We start from the raw sequence: 21,811 nt of genomic DNA, 5'->3' as shown, positions 1-21,811 counted from the left end.
ATCGCCATGATCTTGCGTGTGCGTAGGAATTTTTTTGAAATTACTACGTTCCCCAACAGTGGCATCCGAGCCAGGTTTTATGCGTTGATGTTATATGCACGAGTAGAACACAAGTGAGTTGTGGGCGATATAAGTCATACTGCTTACCAGCATGTCATACTTTGGTTCGGCGGTATTGTTGGATGAAGCGGGCCGAACCGACATTACGCATACGCTTACGCGAGACTGGTTTTACCACCGTGCTATGCACACAGGTGACTAACGGGTGTCAGTTTCTCTAACTTTAGTTGAACCGAGTGTGGCTACGCCCGGTCCTTGCGAAGATTAAAACAGCACCAACTTGACAAAATATCATTGTGGTTTTGATGCATAGGTAAGAACGGTTCTTTCTAAGCCCGTAGCAGCCACGTAAAGTTTGCAACAACAAAGTAGAGGACGTCTAACTTGTTTTTGCAGGGCATGTTGTGATGTGATATGGTCAAGACATGATGCTAAATTTTATTGTATGAGATGATCATGTTTTGTAACCGAGTTATCGGCAACTGGCAGGAGCCATATGGTTGTCGCTTTATTGTATGCAATGCAATCGCCCTGTAATGCTTTACTTTATCACTAAGCGGCAGCGATAGTCGTGGAAGCATAACATTGGCAAGACGACAATGATGCTACAATGGAGATCAAGGTGTTGAGCCGGTGACAATGGTGATCATGAAGGTGCTTCGGAGATGGAGATCACAAGCACAAGATGATGATGGCCATATCATATCACTTATACTGATTGCATGTGATGTTTATCTTTTATGCATCTTATCTTGCTTTGATTGACGGTAGCATTATAAGATGATCTCTCACTAAATTTCAAGATAAAAGTGTTCTCCCTGAGTATGCACCGTTGCCAAAGTTCGTCGTGCCCAGACACCACGTGATGATCGGGTGTGATAAGCTCTACGTCCATCTACAACGGGTGCAAGCCAGTTTTTGCACACGCAGAATACTTAGGTTAAACTTGACGAGCCTAGCATATGTAGATATGGCCTCGAAACACTAACACCGAAAGGTCGAGCGTGAATCATATAGTAGATATGATCAACATATTGATGTTCACCATTGAAAGCTACTCCATTTCACGTGATGATCGGTTATGGTTTAGTTGATTTGGATCACATGATCACTTAGAAGATTAGAGGGATATCTTTATAAGTGGGAGTTCTTAAGTAATATGATTAATTAAACTTAAATTTATCATGAACTTAGTACCTGATAGTATTTTGCTTGTCTATGTTTGATTGTAGATAGATGGCCCATGCTGTTGTTCCGTTGAATTTTAATGCGTTCCTTGAGAAAGCAAAGTTGAAAGATGGTGGTAGCAATTACACGGACTGGGTCCATAACTTGAGGATTATCCTCATTGCTGCACAGAAGAATTACGTTCTGGAAGCACCGCTGGGTGCCAGGCCTACTGCAGGAGCAACACCAAATGTTATGAACATCTAGCAGAGCAAAGCTGATGACTACTCAATAGTTCAGTGTGTCATGCTTTACGGCTTAGAATCGGGACTTCAACGACGTTTTGAACGTCATGGAGCATATGAGATGTTCCAGGAGTTGAAGTTAATATTTCAAGCAAATGCCCGGATTGAGAGATATGAAGTCTCTAATAAGTTCTATAGCTGCAAGATGGAGGAGAATAGTTCTGTCAGTGAACATATACTCAAAATGTCTGGGTATCATAATCACTTGACTCAACTGGGAGTTAATCTTCCTGTTGATAGTGTCATTGACAGAGTTCTTCAATCACTGCCACCAAGCTACAAGAGCTTCGTGATGAACTATAACATGCAAGGGATGGATAAGACGATTCCTGAGCTCTTCGCAATGCTAAAGGCTGTGGAGATAGAAATCAAGAAGGAGCATCAAGTGTTGATGGTCAATAAGACCGCCAGTTTCAAGAAAAATGGAAAAGGGAAGAAGAAGGGGAACTTCAAGAAGAACAGCAAACAAGTTGCTGCTCAGGAGAAGAAACCCAAGTCTGGACCTAAGCCTGAAACTGAGTGCTTCCACTGCAAGCAGACTGGTCACTGGAAGCGGAACTGCCCCAAGTATTTGGCGGATAAGAAGGATGGCAAGGTGAACAAAGGTATATGTGATATACATGTTATCGATGTGTACCTTACTAGAGCTCGCAGTAGCACCTGGGTATTTGATACTGGTTCCGTTGCTAATATTTGCAACTCGAAACAGGGACTACGGATTAAGCGAACACTGGCCAAGGACGAGGTGATGATGCGCGTAGGAAATGGTTCCAAAGTCGATGTGATCGCGGTCGGCACGCTACCTCTACATCTACCTTCGGGATTAGTTTTAGACCTAAATAATTGTTATTTGGTGCGAGCATGAACATTATATCTGGATCTTGTTTGATGCGAGACGGTTATTCATTTAAATCAGAGAATAATGGTTGTTCTATTTATATGAGTAATATCTTTTATGGTCATGCACCCTTGAAGAGTGGTCTATTTTTGATGAATCTCGATAGTAGTGATACACATATTCATAATGTTGAAACCAAAAGATGCAGAGTTGATAATGATAGTGCAACTTATTTGTGGCACTGCCGTTTAGGTCATATCGGTGTAAAGCGCATGAAGAAACTCCATATTGATGGACTTTTGGAACCACTTGATTATGAATCACTTGGTACTTGCGAACCGTGCCTCATGGGCAAGATGACTAAAACGCTGTTCTCCGGTACTGTGGAGAGAGCAACAGATTTGTTGGAAATCATACATACAGATGTATGTGGTCCGATGAATGTTGAGGCTCGTGGTGGATATCGTTATTTTCTCACCTTCACAGATGATTTAAGCAGATATGGGTATATCTACTTGATGAAACATAAGTCTGAAACATTTGAAAAGTTCAAAGAATTTCAGAGTGAAGTTGAAAATCATCGCAACAAGAAAATAAAGTTTCTACGATCTGATCGTGGAGGAGAATATTTGAGTTACGAGTTTGGTCTACATTTGAAACAAAGCGGAATAGTTTCGCTACTCACGCCACCCGGAACACCACAACATAATGGTGTGTCCGAACGTCGTAATCGTACTTTACTAGATATGGTGCGATCTATGATGTCTCTTACTGATTTACCGCTATCGTTTTGGGGTTATGCTTTAGAGACGGCCGCATTCACGTTAAATAGGGCACCATCGAGATCCGTTGAGACGACGCCTTATGAACTGTGGTTTGGCAAGAAACCAAAGTTGTCGTTTCTTAAAGTTTGGGGCTGCGATGCTTATGTGAAAAAGTTTCAACCTGATAAGCTCGAACCCAAATCGGAGAAATGTGTCTTCATAAGATACCCAAAGGAAACTGTTGGGTACACCTTCTATCACAGATCCGAAGGCAAGACTTTCATTGTTAAGAATGGATCCTTTCTAGAGAAAGAGTTTCTCTCGAAAGAAGTGAGTGGGAGGAAAGTAGAACTTGATGAGGTAACCGTACCTGCTCCCTTATTGGAAAGTAGCTCATCACAGAAACCGGTTCCTGTGACAACTATACCAATTAGTGAGGAAGTTAATGATGATGATCATGAAACTTTAGATCAAGTTATTACTGAACCTCGTAGATCAACCAGAGTAAGATCCGCGCCAGAGTGGTATGGTAATCATGTTCTGGAAGTCATGCTACTAGATCATGATGAACCTACAAACTATGAAGAAGCGATGGTGAGCCTAGATTCCGCAAAATTGCTTGAAGCCATGAAATCTGAGATGGGATCCATGTATGAGAACAAAGTGTGGACTTTGGTTGACTTGCCCATTGATCGGCAAGCAATTGAGAATAAATGGATCTTCAAGAAGAAGACTGACGCTGACGGTAATGTTACTGTCTACAAAGCTCGACTTGTTGCAAAAGGGTTTCGACAAGTTCAAGGGATTGACTACGATGAGACTTTCTCACCCGTAGCGATGCTTAAGTATGTCTGAATCATGTTAGCGATTGCCGCATTTTATGATTATGAAATTTGGCAGATGGATGTCAAAACTGCATTCCTGAATGGATTTCTGGAAGAAGAGTTGTATATGATGCAACCGGAAGGTTTTGTCGGTCCAAAGGGAGCTAACAAAGTGTGCAAGCTCCAGCGATCCATTTATGGACCGGTGCAAGCCTCTCGGAGTTGGAATAAACGCTTTGATAGTGTGATCAAAGCATTTGGTTTTATACAGACTTTTGGAGAAGCCTGTATTTACAAAAAAGTGAGTGGGAGCTCGATAGCATTTCTGATATTATATGTGGATGACATATTATTGATTGGAAATGATATAGAATTTCTGGATAGCATAAAGGGATACTTGAATAAGAGTTTTTCAATGAAAGACCTCGGTGAAGCTGCTTACATATTAGGCATTAAGATCTATAGAGATAGATCAAGACGCTTAATTGGACTTTCACAAAGCACATACCTTGACAAAGTTTTGAAAAAGTTCAAAATGGATCAAGCAAAGAAAGGGTTCTTGCTTGTGTTACAAGGTATGAAGTTGAGTAAGACTCAATGTCCGACCATTGCAGAAGATAGAGAGAAAATGAAAGATATTCCCTATGCTTCAGCCATAGGCTCTATCATGTATGCAATGTTGTGTACCAGACCTGATGTGTGCCTTGCTGTAAGTCTTGCGGGGAGGTCCCAAAGTAATCCAGGAGTAGATCACTGGACGGCGGTCAAGAACATCCTGAAGTACCTGTAAAGGACTAAGGATATGTTTCTCGTTTATGGAGGTGACAAAGAGCTCATCGTAAATGTTTACGTTGATGCAAGCTTTGATACTGATCCAGACGATTATAAATCGCAAACCGGATACGTGTTTATATTGAACGGTGGAGCTGTCAGTTGGTGCAGTTCTAAACAAAGCGTCGTGGCGGGATCTACATGTGCAGCAGAGTACATAGCTGCTTCGGAAGCAGCAAATAAAGAAGTCTGGATGAAGGAGTTCATATCCGATCTAGGTGTCATACCTAGTGCATCGAGTCCAATGAAAATCTTTTGTGACAATACTGGAGCAATTGCCTTAGCGAAGGAATCCAGATTTCACAAGAGAACCAAGCACATCAAGAGACGCTTCAATTCTATCCGGGATTTAGTCCAGGTGGGAGACATAGAAATTTGCAAGATACATGCGGATCTAAATGTTGCAGACCCGTTGACTAAGCCTCTTCCACGAGCAAAACATGATCAGCACCAAGGCTCCATGGGTGTTAGGATCATAACAGTGTAATCTAGATTATTGACTCTAGTGCAAGTGGGAGACTGAAGGAAATATGCCCTAGAGGCAATAATAAAGTTATTATTTATTTCCTTATATCATGATAAATATTTATTATTCATGCTAGAATTATATTAACCGAAAACATAATACATGTGTGAATACATAGACAAATAGAGTGTCACTAGTATGCCTCTACCAGACTAGCTCGTTGATCAAAGATGGTTATGTTTCCTAACCATACACATGAGTTGTCATTTGATTAATGGGATCATATAATTAGGAGAATGATATGATTGACTTGACCCATTCCGTTAGCTTAGCACTTGATCGTTTAGTTTGTTGCTATTGCTTTCTTCATGACTTATACATGTTCCTATGACTATGAGATTATGCAACTCCCGTTTACCGGAGGAACACTTTGTGTGCCACCAAACGTCACAACGTAACTGGGTGATTATAAAGGTGCTCTACAGGTGTCTCTGAAGGTACTTGTTGGGTTCGCGTATTTCGAGATTAGGATTTGTCACTCCGATTGTCGGAGAGGTATCTCTGGGCCCTCTCGGTAATGCACATCACTTAAGCCTTGCAAGCATTGCAACTAATGAGTTAGTTGCGGGATGATGTATTACGGAACGAGTAAAGAGACTTGCCGGTAACGAGATTGAACTAGGTATTGAGATACCGACGATCGAATCTCGGGCAAGTAACATACCGATGACAAAGGGAACAACGTATGTTGTTATGCGGTCTGACCGATAAAGATCTTCGTAGAATATGTGGGAGCCAATATGAGCATCCAGGTTTTGGTTATTGACCGGAGACATGTCTCCGTCATGTCTACATAGTTCTCGAACCCGTAGGGTCCGCATGCTTAACGTTTCGATGACGGTTATATTATCAGTTTATGAGTTTTGATGTATCGAAGGTTGTTCGGAGTCCCTGATGTGATCACGGACATGACGAGGAGTCTCGAAATGGTCGAGACATGAAGATTGATATATTGGACGACTATATTCGGACACCGGAATGGTCCCGGGGGTTATCGGATATATACCGGAGTACCGGGGGGTTACCGGAACCCCCCCCCGGGGGGGGGGGGGTTATTGGGCCTCATGGGTCCAAAGTAGTGGAAGAGGAGAGGCAGCAGGAGGTGGCGCACAGCCCCCCTTGCCCCAATCCGAATTGGGAAAGGGAAGGGGGCGCGGCCCCCCTTCTCCTTCCTTCTCTCCACCTCCTCCTTCCCCCTTCTCCTAGTTGGAATAGGAAAGGGGGGCAAAACCTACTTGGAGTAGGATTGCCCCCCCTTGGGCGCGCCTCATCCTCCTGGCCGGCCCCCTCCTCCTCCACTCCTTTGTATACGTGGCCAGGGGGCACCCCATAGACACAATAATTGATCTCTTAGCCGTGTGTGGTGCCCCCTTCCACCATAATCCACCTCGATCATATTGTAGCGGTGCTTAGGCGAAGCCCTGCGACGGTAGAACATCATCATCGTCACCACGCCGTCGTGCTGACGGAACTCTCCCGTGAAGCTCTACTGGATTGGAGTTCGCGGGACGTCATCGAGCTGAACGTGTGCTGAACTCAGAGGTGTCATGCGTTCGGTACTTGGGTCGGTCGGATCGTGAAGATGTACGACTACATCAACCGCGTTGTGCTAACGCTTCCGCTTTCGGTCTACGAGGGTACGTAGACATCACTCTCCCTCTCGTTGCTATGCATCGCCATGATCTTGCGTGTGCGTAGGAATTTTTTTGAAATTACTACGTTCCCCAACATGAGAACCTTCATAGCTAGTGTATTTATGGAAGCTTTACTAGAGATGGCTTGAGCAGATATTTCCATGCACTTTTCTTCAGTCTCTATTAACTGATGTTCTGTTGTGTCTTCAAAGATCTCAGTGTCCGTTATTTCTTCAGTTTCTACTTCACTGGTTATGGTATGTAGGTTTGGAGCTTGCTTGCATTTATGGCCAGGAATCCATGCAGCATTGCACCTCCAACACACTCCAGGTTTCCTTGTAGTTGGTGCAGGGGCTGGGACCTTTACTGTGGAGGAAGTTGGTGTGTAGTTCTTCTGTTGAGAACTGCAGTGTTGTAGTTGCTTCTCCTGTTGTGTCACAAAGGACTGCATTTTTGCCTAGAGTCCACTTTCATAATCTCTTGCCATCCAGTAAGCTTCACTAGGTGTTTTGGTCTTTGAGGCCTAAGATTACATCTGATACTAGATTTTAAGCCATTGACAAAACTCACAACATAATGGTGTTCCTGAAGATATGGGTGCTCTTCCCGGACAATGGCCATGATTTCTTCAAACTTGTCAGTGTAGTCAGAGACTGACATACTAAGTTGCTTAACAGAGTGGAACTTCTCCAGAATTTCATATATACTGGAATCAGCAAATCTGTTGCATATGAGCCTGCAAAAATCTTCCCATGGCATTGATACATTGGCTAGCTTAGCACTCCTCAGCCAATTATCAGCTCTGCCCACCATGTAGGTTTGTGCAAATCTACCTTGCACTCTTCAGGAGCTTGAGCTAATTCAAAATATTTGTTTACTTGTATAATCCATCCTAAAGGGTTTTCACCAGAGAAACAGGGGAAATCCATCTTTGGTCCTTTAGCAATGCTTTTTAGGAACTGTGCGGCTCTTTCAGTTTTGTACTGTTGCTGTTGGTGTGGTTCCTTATGAGGGAGGGAATTCCTTGTTTGCATGTAGTTTGCATTTGACCAGAGATTCCACTTGCTTTTCCAAGTCCTTGTTCTAATCAGGTATTTGAGTAGTTTCCCTCACTTCAGTAGCATCAGACATGAATTTCTGCAGTTTTGATTGTACCAATTCCTCTAAGTGTTTATCTAGCTCTTGTATTACTTCAGCTGCCTGCTGTTGTTTATCAGGATCTCTAATTACTGACTGAGCCAGGCACATCATAGGAGAGCCTTGAGGGCTGGCTGGGTGGGTAATTTTTGTTTCAATCTCCATTAAGTACTTGAACATCTCTCCTTGGATTTGGGCGCTCTTGGACACCAGATTTTCTACAGTGTCAATTTTTTCTTCAAACCTTTCCACCTTATCCAACCTGATGTTTACCTCGTCCAACTGGGTCTGAATTCGTTGTTGTTTAGATCCCAAAGCAGCAAATTCATTCCTTATTGCTTCGAGCTCGTTAGAGATCTCACCCATGTGTTTGACGCGGGTGCTCATCTTGTTGATCTGATGAGGATTCGTCTTCAGTCTACCGCCACCAATCCCTCCACGCCGTGCTCGCCTCCGATGCTGCACAAACCAGGGATACGCTACGGTATTTTACCACGGTGGAATTGTTCCGACCGCAACCGAGTTTCTCCCCAATTTGGAGCCGAACGATGCCTACTCCAGGCCGCCTCCGATTTGATGATCTGCACCGCCGCCGGGACCTGACACCGAATTGAGGGATTTTACGAGAGATCCCAACCCCAAATCATGGTCAGATCCGATTCGCCTCCGAGGATTCACTGGCTTATGATACCAATTGACAGGCACAAATTACAGAGGAGTAATTCTGGTACTCGAACTAGCCCCGATTTCGGTTATCGGTTGAAGAAATAAAGGAACGGGATACAAATTCGAGGATCTACCTCATCTACCAAGTAGTCTAGGGTTCTAAGCTAGTCTATTACAACTTGGAGAAAGGGAAAGATGTTGAAGCCGTGCGCAGAAGGGAAAGTTATAACCAGCGAGATTGCGGAGTTGTTGCCGAGCTGGCTGTCGCTGTTGTTTCTTCAGGTTCCAACGATGTGGGCTGTTGATCTCGTTTTAGCCGGATGCATCCTGAGCGTTGGTCCTCTCTTCACGTGCCGCTTCGTCCATGGTGTCGAATTCTTCAGAATAGGTGTCGAATTCTTCAGATAGGAGATGCAGAGTGTTGGGTCCTGACACTCCTCACCGGAGGATCCTGCGGCGGCGGCTGGCTACGCGCGCGTGACGGATCCAGGCCAGTGCTCGCCGACGCGCGTGACAGATCCCGCCGTTGTGTCGCAACATGCGCACCCAGATCGAGCCCCTGGCACGGCAGGCTCGGAAACGGACGAACGTGACATGGACCGACGCGACCGTGCCGATCTGGATCTCTCCGTCCGACCTCAGCGCATCTGCTCCCGGCCGGGGTCGCGGTCGATAGGATCGGGTCTCCCCGACTCCGTCACCCAATCCCCATCACACGTCCCGGTTATGAGGCTATCAACCTACGCCTTTTCCATGTTTCGGAGTACAAAGTACTCGTGACTTGTTTCGGTTGTATATGAGTACAGACTAGGTTTCTGGCCCAATCGCGTAGCTAGGTCCAAGCTCGTAACGCGCGCCGTATGGTGTGTGTCGCTGGCAAAAGGCACTCGAATGGCACTTGAATGGACGAGGCTTGAGTGGGGACCTATCCATAGGCCACGAAATGGTTTCCGTTGCACCGCCCTACTAGCCTTTCATAGCCGATGTTAAGGCCATCTCCAACGCTGTTCATTCTAGTGCAATGTCTGGACCGAGTCATTTTGATATTTTTACGCCTTCAAAGTGGGTCATCAAATCGTGCCGCGTCGTCTCAAACGTTTGAAAAGCGGATGAGGATTTCCGGCACGCAAGTGCGGAGGCACTCGGTTCCGGGTGACGGCTTCTTATTTTGGCTTCCGGTTTTCAAAGTTTTGTATCATTTAAAAGAAAATTTTAAATTAAGTTATGTTTTCATATTCATGTTTTGCGTCACCAGCTCTTTGAAATAATATCAATTTTAAATATATTTTGAGGACTTAAAAGATATTCTATGTTCCAATGTTGAAACTTAGTACAAGTGACCGATAAAAATCAATTATTTTGTGTCTACGACCCGGCAGAAAAAATTGTTTAAAATTATATCTCTGGAACTTGTTGAAAGCATTTTCAGATGCAAAAAAACTGTAATTTTCATTGTTGAAACTTCAAGCTTTTGAGGGATTTTCTTTTTTACTGTGCCCTCATGCGGGATTCAACTACTTCGCGAATCGCGAGGCAAATCGAGCGGGCAGCAGGGCTTGACAGGTGAGTGCCCCCGCATTTTATGCCCCTGCGACCCATACCGAGGGAATTCGGACGTCCCCACATCTTTGGTTCAGGGACACACCCAAACAATCTTTTCGGCGACGCCCTAGAACCCTTTGCGCACTCACTCCGCCTTGACCGTCTGACCGACCACCCATCTACCCGCATTCACAACGGCGCAGCGGCCGAGAACCCTACTCCGACTTTAAAGCTGACAGGCCTGCTCCTCCACAAACCCTATCTGCACAATCCTCCTTATCTCCCACACCTTCACGAGCCACCGTAGATCACCACACCTCCGGCCGCCGTGATGGACAAGAAGACAGACATCGAGAAGTCCCAGACGTGGTGACTGCGCAGCGGCAACCGCTCTAACCAGCCGTCATTTTGTCAGGACGACGGATATGAGTGGAGCTTTAGATCTAGTTCTCAACATTGGCCATGATCGTTGGGTCGGACGTCGCCCACGGCTCCGTCCACTGTGTAGGTGGGGATGCTCTCCTCGGATAGGAAGAGCAGAAGTCACCCTTTCTTGATACAGCCATGTTAACAGATGACGAGTTCACTGCGTAGATGGAGGAGGTGCGGCGTCATTCGTTTGTTGACAAAGGTCCCTCGCCGTCGTCCCTACCGCACTCTCGAGATGTCCAAAGTGGATGCCATTGTGTGAAGTAGGAGTCGCCACCCCCGTCACGTAATCCCGGTGTCCATATCGAACGCGGCATCAAGAGCCTTCGTCCCTTCCGTGTAACCCGTCGGGCAGTAAATGGCGCTCGGTCTTCACCACCATCAAGGAGGACCGTCCTCCTCGTTGCCCTCCAAGCCACCGCCGTGCCTCCACTAATACCTCGACGGTGCCTAGGTGTCCAAGTGCAAAGGCGAGGCGGAAGTGCGCCACCAGGAGCAGAGCAACAAGCAGCGAAAGGCGACATTTGCTAAGACCGATGTGGCGCATGCGTGGGTGTTAGCAGGGGCTTGGGCCACCGACCCGATCCAAGACCAACGTCGAGTTGGATGCCTGCCATCGGCATTGGCTTAACACCTGCTCTTACAAGTAGGGCTACCGGGTCCGAGTGCGTCGTCATCATCTGAGCCATCGACATCGCCAAAGACAAACGTTGCAAGATGGTGGAGGATGTGGCGGCGCATATGTGACCGGGCAGGTATGCCGCACTGCCGGAAGGGCCTTCATCCACTAGCGTGACGACGACACGGATAGCGGCGCGTGCAACAATGTGAACAATAGATCAGACGATGGTACAGACGACGACAGGGGTGCTAGTGGCCTCAGAGGTCATGCCTATTAGATCACCGTCCAGTACTCGGCATAGTTTTTAGTTTACTTTAGTTTAAGTTTATGTCGAACTTGTTAATAACGTCCTTTTGCATGTAATACATGGAACTTACTTCGATTTCATCTGCTTAGCTTAAACTTCATCCATATTTGTGTTCGATCTGTTTGAAATACGCTGGACATTTGATGACTCTGATTGGATGGCCTCCATCCACGGGCTATCCGCGGACACGGACTTTTGATGATGTGAGTTTGTTGATTGCCATTGGATAGTATCCCAGAAAACAAAGACGAAGTTCATTTTTTCAAAAACACAGTATAGACATGCACACTTCTATGTTCTCATCCACCCACACATTTACTCCTGCGAACACACGTAGTAAGGATAACACTGAAAAGTCTAAAATAAATCTAAGATAATGCAACGCCCATACCTCGGGAGAATAGGTTCCGCCACAACGATGAGCGAACCTAGTCATTTGAGCTATGCTTGGTTGAGAAAAGATGAATGCCGGCTGGGCCGAGACCTAAGGCAATGAAAAATTATGCACATTCATATGACCCGATCGCATGCATGTGAGCCGTGCTATTTTCACTACGAAGGGCTGACCGGACCACACGTTGAGATCTCGCCACCAATCGAATGAAACATTCTTTCCGAATTCCCCTCCTCACTTTTCCAGCTCGTTCAGTAACACTGCATGCACTGTGGTACTGCTACTCACTTGCATGCACAAGATCACAGCCATTTTTGTAGACCTGGCCACGAGATCCCTACATGGCTACATCCATGCAACTCGCGTTTAAGTATGGCGTTGCCTTAGATATAGTTTGGGGACGTCGGGACAATTACGGAACAGAGTGCGTTTTCTTGCCTTTGGTCCGGCAACTTTCTGCGTGATGATCGATCCAAAGAAGATATATGCATGCTGCATGCATGCCAGTGATCGATCGATCGATCGATCTTCCTGTGTGAATTTTGGTGTAGAAACCAGTGGGGTGACGGGCCCGGAATGACTAGCCAAACGAGGAGCTACTATGCAATTAGGGTAGGTTCCTTTTATATTGAAGAAAGTTTGCTCAACGACACCCAAAAAGCATACACCTATATATAAATGAAAGCAGCGCTGCTGCTCTTCGTCGAAATAAAATATAATAAAATTATACAAATATGTTAGGGAGACTCGATCGCTGCTGCTACTCTTCGTCAAGTTTGTGGAGAAAAAAAATTACATCTAGAATGCAAAACATATACCATTTGATTCATCGCCATGAAATAAAATGATTAGAGGTCTTAACATGACCCCAAGTCAACCCACTTGAATCTCCAGGAGAGCAAATAAAGCACAGTAAACTAACGCCAGATGAGAGGATTTAGACAACAACAACCGGCGACCAGCCATTACGAGGGTAGTACTCCCTCCGTTCCGAATTACTTGTCGCAGATATAGATGTATTTACATGTATTTTAGTTCTAGATACATTCATTTCTGCGACGAGTAATTTGGAACGGAGAGAGTACTATGGGGAACTTAAAAAAGGACTAAGAAAGAAACCCCAAATTTGTTGACCAACAGCCTACCATCTCTGAAGACGCATCCACTATCATGATGGTAGACTCGCAGAGAGGACAGGAACCTAGCCGAGGAAATGAGACAACACCGACAAAAGCCCAACACAGGGCCTCAGATCTGCTCCGAAGTCCAATCATAGCCTCCATCCCAGCCACCATGGCAAGAACGATGCGCAACGAAGAAGAACAATGGGGATTGGTCTAGTTTATTGGACACAGGTAAAAGCCCTACAGCCAATAGGGTCTCAAGGATTACAACTACTACTAGAGAAAAATGACGAGGCGACCACCCCCTCTCTCACATCCCCAGACGGTGAGGCCGCCAGATCTGGAAGATTGAGGGGTCAAGGAGGTGGAAATGGGAGGAGCAGAGGAGACAGGAAGGACGAAGAAAGTGAGGCTGGGAGAAGAAAAAAAATCAAAGTCATAGCATACAGAAACTAAGCCTAAGGCATAGGGGTGGGAAGTGGGTAGGGGGCTATTCGAAAACTATGTTGCCACTCATGTGGGGTTAAAACACGAGTGGTTTCATTCAATGTTTTTCCTTCAAGGGAAAACCTCTTAGAGAATTCCCATGTTAACCTTAGAAATATAAGATCTATGAATCACACATGCCCCATTCACGCACACACACCGATGTAAAACAGTGATTGGTACTCCAATAGTTGTAGAGAAGACCACAAATGAAGATGGAGCCTACACTCGTAGATAGGTTGTGGAGGAGATGGGTTTTTACCATTAAAATCAAATTATGTCGATATAGACATAGCGACTAAATCAAGGTTGGTGCTGCCACCCTAATAAAGCCCGCAAAACTTGTGCGGAACCTCATCTAGCTAGTGGCAAACATGTTGGCAATATTGGAGATACAAGTTGGATGCAAACCTCGATGACCAATGACCATGCTGCAAGCACAGATTCACATTGGAAAAAAGATGTTTAATTGTGTGATCATAGTGACAAAAGTACCACTTTCTACTTTCTGCTAATTGCAGCTTGTAGGGTTGTCCTTTCACTACAAGAAATCTGTTAATCCATGACAGTTCTATTCTGTCACCAAATAGTGAAAAACTGTCAAGCATGATCGGTCATGACGGATTTCAAATCCATTATGTATCATAATTTGAGAGCACACCTTCCATGACGGTCTTTGACTGTCACGGGTCTGCCCCAGGCACACACAACCCAAACTAGGTCCAAGCCTTTATATGACAGAGCAAACTGTCATGGACTAACGTCAAGTAGCATTTTAGATCTGACCAATTGAAGTGACGTGCCTTCCTACGTGACACTACTTTTTTCACATAAATCGTCATAGATTTTGGCACAATTTGATTTAGTCAAGCCCATTATCACATTTCTTTCGACTAGTTTAGAATAGGTACATATTTTGAGCATCATACTTTACATAGAAAATTTTGTGGCGGTCAGAGCTTTGTGAAGGTACATCAAGAATTTTTTTGATTTCTAGAGGTACATTCGACTTTCAAATATTTCCCCCTATCTAGCAGAACCTTGGAGTGTGTAAGCGCATGGCACATAGAATCTACTGTACAATCCCCGACTTGTGTTAGATTCCAGCGGAGTTCATCCGACCTTGTTAGCCCAAGAGGACCTGCCTTGACGCAAGACAAGGGCTGACCAAATTCTAAGTAAAAGATATATTAGGCCATGATATGTTCAAAAATTGTGTAAGTGTATCACTTTTGATGGGAGCTATGAATTCTAGGGCTAGAATAGAAAAACAAAATCCAATTGACATTTAGATGATAAATGTCACATCCCTGAGTAATGGCCTACTCAAATAAATGAAATATTTTATTTTTGCATCATCACGACACCATGCACCATTTCACATTGCAATAATCTCAAATGCATGACAAAAATATTGAACACCCAAAACTATTTTTTAAATTGTTATGAATATGGTTTTATCAAACCATTTTCCCTTTTGGTCTTGGACATTAAGATGGAGTCCAATCTTTACACATTCTCTTCTACTCCCTCTTTCCATCTATATATGGCCTAATTCGTTTTTTAAGACCGCCTTTAACTATTGACAAGATTAATAGTACATGACATGCACAATGTGAAAATTATATCATTGAAAGCTCCTTTCACACACGAATTTAACTGTGTGCTTTGTGTAAGTTGCATGTCATATATTATTGCTCTAATATTTGGTCAAAGTTAGCCTCGAAAAATGCATTAGGCCCTATATAGATGGAAGGAGGGAGTAATAATATTTTGGGGCTCCACATAATGTTTTATTATTTAGCACAGCCCTAGCATCTGCCTCTACTTTAAATTGCCAAAATGCCCTTTTTGAAATTTATTTTCAAAAACACTGTCAAACATTATCCAAACCCTTTGATTATTTTAGTGGTGATTTCATTTAGAATAATCCAGAAATGCCACATTTTTTTATTTTTTGGAGTCCATTTGGACCTCGAAATAATTTCTACCCTACCCTATTCTATCTAGTGTAAATACAAAACAGAAAAATCCTAACCTCGTGGACCCAACTAAACCTAAGACCACATGAGCCACTTACCTTCTTGCATGGCCAGCCCAGCCTACCTAGCATGTCGTCTGCCGTGTTCCTCCTCCATGAGAGGGTATGCAAACACCAACGGCAAGCACGTGCACGTCCCCCCCCCCCCCCCCCCCCCCCCCCCCCCACCCCCCCCAATCCTCTCATCCGCCCTCCATGAAGCCTATCCTCGAACCAAAAACCATAAACTTAGCTCTCCCCTCCTATTCACCTCCACCGGAGCCGCCGCCTGCGAGCCACCGAACCACCGCTTTCAGCATGGCCCGTGCCACGAACCACCATGAAGCCTATCCTCGAACCAAAAACCATAAACTTAGCTCTCCCCTCCTATTCACCTCCACCGGAGCCGCCGCCTGCGAGCCACCCGAACCACCGCTTTCAGCATGGCCCGTGCCACGAACCACCAAAAACAATATGACTCGGCCGTGCATTTTCATTTATTTTCACATAATGTTTCATGCAAAAGTTTAGGAAAATTATATACATGACAAAAAAACTTACAAAGAGAAAAAAATATATAAATACAAATACAACAACAAATCCCCCACAGGGGATCTTATCCGAAACCTCTCTTTACACACTTTTCCCACTTTTTCGCAGAAAGAACCCACCTCCCCTCCCCTCCCCTCCCCTCCATAGGGACTCTGCTATCCCCACCTTTACGGCCATGTGCAGCACCGCTGCGCTAGCCCCGCATTACGCAAGCAAGGCATCATCGCGGGATCGGGTAAGGCCAGGCGGACGGGACGCAGCAGCAGCACATGGCAGGCGGGTGGACACACATGCTCCCGTGCGTCACCCGGATCGCTGCCCAGATCGGCGCACCTCACCCCGCCCTGCCCCGTCTGACCGACTTGACCGTCCCCCCTCACCTTTCCCGCTGGAAAGACCGCGCCACCACATGCGTCCCCAGGTTAAAATACTCTCCTTCCGGTAAATGTTTCCGGTGCGGTGCGTGCACGTAGTGCGTATGTACACACACCTCTGCATCTGCGTGCGTGCAAGTGGGGCGCGCGCCGGCTTCGAGGAAAAGGTGAGGCGATGCCGCAGCACTACGCAAGGTGGCGGTAAAAACTGGAACGAAAAAGAGGCGTTGCTGCTCGGATCCTTGGGCCCGGCAGCGCGCGTATCCAACACTGATAATCATGCCCGGTGGGAAGGAGTATCTCTGCCGCTCGGTGTAGCTCATGCCTTAGGCTAGAGTAACGGTAACGTTCTTTGTTATTGCTCTGCCTGGGGCGCTTGGCAGGGGCGGTGAATGGAGCATCTACGAGTACCATTCACAGTACTGCTAGTGGTAGTGGTAGAGTAGGTGGTGGTACTGGAGTAACTGGCGTGCTCCGACTGTACCGGGAGCCAGCCCTGCTTGCACACATGAAGCAACGTCGCCGAGGAAACGGAAACTGCATGCTATACGAGGACGCTGGAGTGGCGTCTGTGGATAGAGCGGCGGGGGGGGGGGGGGGGGGGGGGGCACGCTCCCGTGCACGCGGCCATGTCGGGCGGGGCGGGGCGCGCCGGCAGGGCCTGCGCGGCGCCACGCTGCGCTGCCTGCCTGCCTGCCTGACTCTAACTGTAAACACTGGGTTTTTTATCTCGGTTTTTACCTCTGCGGCTCGCGGTTGAAAACGCAGGGCATGCCCGCCGGGCGCCAATGGGCGCGCCGGGGCGGCGTCACGGCACGCACGCGCACGCGGCCCGCACATGCGCGCCCGCGCGCCTGCCACATGGTTTTCGTCCGTTCCCAGTCAAAGGCGCAGAAGCAGGCCGCTTTAAGACGCGCCCACCAAAAGCGGCGTGCGAGGCAGGCACCCGGAGCGCCGCAGTCCCCCCACCCACCCGCACACCCGCACGCTACGCCAGGCAAGGAGACGAGACGAAGCGGGGCGGGGCGGACGGAGATGGTCGCCATGGGCGCGGACGAGGAGGAGCGGCCCGTGCACCAGGGCTGCATGGCCGGCTTCCTCCACCTCTTCGACCGCCCGCACGTCCTCTCCGGCAAGCGCCGCCTCTGCCACCACCCCCGCCGCCTCCTCTCCTCCTCCTCCAGCGTACGTGCACCCGCGCGCGCTCGCCGCTCCGCTTTTCTTTTCTTGCCCCTCGCTCGTCGGTCGATTAATGGCGATGCTTCTTGGTGTGTCAATCAGGGGTCGGCGACGCCGTCGGAGATGTCGATGCCGCTGGACCGGGCGACGCCGCTGCCGTCGTCGCCCGAGATGACGCCGCCCGCCGCGCCGAGGCCGTCGCTCCAGCTCCCGCCGCTGGACCTCAAGGACCGGGGCGGCGCGGCCGCGTCCTGGAGGCTGCCGCGCCTCTCGCTCGACAGCCGCGCGGTGGTCGACGCCAGGGGGAAGCTCCGGCAGCGGGACAACATCAGGACGGCGGCGCCGCCGTCCCCTGGCGTGGCGGGCTCGCCCAGCGTCGTCGCGCGGCTCATGGGGCTCGACGCGCTGCCGCACGGCGCCGCGGACGAGGAGGACGGCCAGCACGCCGCTCGGGGTGGTGAGCTCAGGCGGTCCGCGTCCGAGCGTGTGCCGCGCGACCCGGCGCGCTTCCGGTTCGTCGACCCGTCTTTCTTCGAGAAGCCGGCGCTGCTTCCGCAACGGCCGTCGTCCCCGATGGCTGAGGCGGCGCTGGCACAGCGGCAGTCGCCGGATCCGGCCTTCCACAGGGCGGCGGCGCTGCAGAGGCGCAGCAGCCACTTCGACGCGCGCGAGGTGTTCCCCGAGCCGGCGAAGCGCGTCGACCCGAGCGCCGGGCGCGGCGAGATCGCGCTCTGCGGCGAGATCGATCGGCGCCTCCGCAAGCGTGGCATCGCCGAGCCGGCCAGGGATCTCGAGACGCTCAAGCAAATCCTGGAGGCCCTCCAGCTCAAAGGCCTCCTCCGCCACAGCTCTCCGGCGCCGCCATTGTCCGTGCGCCACCATCCGCCTCCCATCGTCGTGATGCGCCCGTCATCCCGGCCGCCGCAGCCTCCAACCTCTCCCACCAGGCGATTACGTGTCCAGGTCGACAATGCCCGCCGCCCGCGTTCTCCTGACCGAGCGGCGTCCCCCGCACGGAGCCCGGCCTCCCCAGCGCGACGAGGCCCGCAGTCCCCTCAGCGCCGCGTCTCGCCGGAGAAGCGCCACCAGCCCGTCAAGAAGCCGAACAACGCCGAGCTCCCAAGCATCCGCCCCCGCATTGCCCGCCACGCTGCTCACAGTCTATCTCCCGACGACGACGCGTCGACCATCTTCTCGGACGGCGGCAGCAGCAGCTCTGTCAGTGCCAGTGCCTCCTCGCGCTGGGACATGGAGGTAAGCCTCAGCACACAAGGTGGCAAACTCTCTGCTGAGAGGACATCGTGCAACGTTTCCTCACATGTCCGTCCATTTTTGCAGCGGCAGCGGGCACGACTGGTGGACGACCCGAGAACGGACCGCGGCCTGCTGGAGCGCTGCGACAAGCTGCTGAGCAGCATCGAGGCGTTCACCGGCGCCGGAGACGCGGCGGCCGACCAGCAGCCGAGCCCGGTGTCCGTCCTCGACGCGGCGACGTTCCTCGCCGACGAGGACTCGCCGTCGTCGTCGGGGTCGAAGCGGGGGATGGGCCGGAGAGCGCCGAGCCCCCGGCCGGTCGCCTCTCTGTCCTTTCCCGAGGACGACGACGAGGTGGTCCCCGAGGCGTGGCTGGTCGGACCGGAGGCCAGTGACCCCGACTTCGCCTACGTGGCAGAAGTCGTCTGTTTGTCGGACCGGATGAGGAGCCCGGATGACGTGTACCGCACGGTGGAGAAGCGGCGCCGGCGTGGCGAGGACACGTGGCAGCACCGCAGGCTGCTGTGCGGCGCGGCGGCGGAGGCGCTGGACCGGTGGCGGTGCGCGCACCCGTCGGAGCCCGTCGCGTGGCTCCGCGGCGAGGAGCTCCTGCGCCACGTCTGGGCGGAGGTCCAGCGCGCCATGGAGCCGGCCGGGCAGGCGGCCGGAGACGATCTGAACGACCAAACTAGTGAAGCCATCCTGCGCGACCTGGCGGCGGACCGGCGGTGGTCGCCGAGCGCCGAGGCGGCGGACGCCGTGCTGCAGATCGAGCGGCTGCTGTTCAAGGACCTGGTGGCCGACGCCATCTGCGAGCTCGCCGAGGCCGACCGCCTCCGCCTGCCGCGCCGGAAGCTGGTCTTCTGATCCGCCTCCCACCACTCCCATGTCTAATCCAAATCCAAACCACGATCAGAGCAGAGCATTACAACTAGAATATCTATCATTAACAGGAAAATAATGGATGTTTTTTAGTCTTCTTAGTTCTTACTCTTGTACTCCTCCTCCTTCTGTATACAATTATTACTGTTACGAGTACTACTGTTGCTAGGAGTAGTAATTACGGCGATGTGACGCTGCTGCGTTTGTAAGCCCTCCCAATGAATGAGTGAGTGAATGAATGAAAATTTAAGTGTGTTTTCCCGCCATCGCATTATTGCTTTTCGCTTAGGCCTCCTTTCGTTTAGAGGAAATTCATATGAATTCTAGATGATAGGATTCTTATAGGATTTTTTTCGTTTAGAGCCCTTTGATTCATAGAAATGGATTCCTATTCCTACATAGGATTGGTTCCTATCCTCCACATTTCACAGAAAAATAAAGAAGAGCCTAGACTGAATGAAAAAATTCCTTTGATGTCAACCAAATGATATCTTGTTTCCTATTCCTACTCATAGGATTTAAGATACATGTCATCTCATTTCCTACAAGATTTCTATTCCTATAATAATTCTATCCTATGAATCAAAAGAGGCCTTAGATCTTCTTTCCTCCCATGTGCTGCGTGGCGTGGCATGGCATGCTGCCCACTGAGGGGGTGCATGTGGTGTACCAACGCGGGCCTTTAAAGGGTATCCGGATTTTCTCCTTGACTCGTCGCGCACATGTCCGCTTTATTTTGCCACTGTTTGCAAGCTGGACCTGCCGGCGCTGGTCTAGAGTCCCTGTATCAACAGTCGTTATAATGCATCTCAAGTGCGTTTCGTATTCATTATTTTGAGGCCGTCAATGCAAAGTGCATATCAAACGCTATCCTACTGTGTATGGTTACTACAACCACTTGTCCAGTCTTTAGGCCTCTGCATGCTCTCCACACTCTCTCACACACTCACATGATTCTTGTGTATCAGATGACCCTTTGCGCCGGATGGCTTGGCGCAAAACCCCAATCGAAACTAAGAACTAAAATGCAAATTTTCGCTTAACTTAACGAGGCAATGGAAAGGATCGTCACTAGTTCCAAATAGTTGGGTATGCAATTACAAGATCAGTAACATCACTTAAGCCTATCAAAACAGTCCATGGCAGCAAGAGAATCAAGATTGTGAAACTTTTTTTTCCTTAATAGCTGCCAAGCACCCAATGTATATATCGCCATGTAATGGAATAAATATCTTTGCACAAAATTCTCATGGTAAACAATGGATGATACCACAGTAGCTCCTTTTTTTAATCATGCAATTGTCCACTCCTATTTCAGCAACGCGTCAAAGCAATGCAGATGGCTAAAGAAAGCAAGAACACATGCCACCATTCACAAGCCACCACTGTTAGGAACTCGGAATTTCCCATCATAACTGAAGTAAATTTAATGTGCCAAACTGTCAACAGGAACTCAAACTAAAGACTGCACGCAAGATGAGAAGCATAACTTTAAAAATTCTTCAACCACAATGTCGGAGGCAGCCCACCATACAACGATGGCACCCACCAGACAAGCGACAACCAGAGCACCTCTGAAATCAAGTGCCACTCATGGAGAAACCCCAGCCCCACCGATAACATAGACTCAACCGAGAGCACCATTACATAGAACAATAAGGCACAAAAAATAGCTTGTTTAATGTATGCTTGTGAATGATTTTGTTATTTTCTAATGAATGATATTGCCATTTCTAATGAACGATGTTGCCATTTTCTATTGACCACATTGACCGCAACTTACCAGTGGCACGATACTAGTGATGTGCCGCCCACACGCCACTAGTAGGGTTTTGCACACCCTGCTAGTAAGGATCATGTGCTAGTGGGAGTTCTCAAGCCAAATGGTATGTCA

At 48.5% G+C, this 21,811-nt stretch overlaps 1 protein-coding gene across 1 annotated transcript; it reads left to right on the top strand.

The window, feature by feature from the left end:
* Nucleotides 1-17,358: 17,358 nt before the first annotated feature.
* Nucleotides 17,359-20,181, top strand: LOC125522347 (serine/arginine repetitive matrix protein 1). The gene is made up of 3 exons (XM_048687410.1): nucleotides 17,359-17,787; nucleotides 17,884-19,035; nucleotides 19,120-20,181. Exons 1-3 carry the CDS (start codon nucleotides 17,374-17,376, stop codon nucleotides 19,900-19,902), a joined length of 2,349 nt encoding a protein of 782 aa, XP_048543367.1. The 5' UTR covers nucleotides 17,359-17,373; the 3' UTR covers nucleotides 19,903-20,181.
* The last annotated feature ends 1,630 nt before the right edge of the window (nucleotides 20,182-21,811 follow it).

This window comes from Triticum urartu, chromosome 7 (assembly GCF_003073215.2).
Source record: "Triticum urartu cultivar G1812 chromosome 7, Tu2.1, whole genome shotgun sequence".
NCBI classification, from domain to species: domain Eukaryota; kingdom Viridiplantae; phylum Streptophyta; class Magnoliopsida; order Poales; family Poaceae; genus Triticum; species Triticum urartu.
Note: the sequence above shows the minus strand (reverse complement) of the source record. Positions and strands in the feature narration are given on the sequence as shown.

What these genes read in the sequence shown, in the direction of transcription:
- LOC125522347 (XM_048687410.1), top strand. Translation starts at nt 17,374, where the DNA reads ATGCCCGCCGGGCGCCAATGGGCGCGCCGGGGCGGCGTCACGGCACGC. An exon ending in TCCTCTCCTCCTCCTCCAGC is followed by an intron (nt 17,788 to 17,883) that starts GTACGTGCACCC and finishes TGTGTCAATCAG; the next exon opens with GGGTCGGCGACGCCGTCGGA. An exon ending in CCTCGCGCTGGGACATGGAG is followed by an intron (nt 19,036 to 19,119) that starts GTAAGCCTCAGC and finishes CCATTTTTGCAG; the next exon opens with CGGCAGCGGGCACGACTGGT.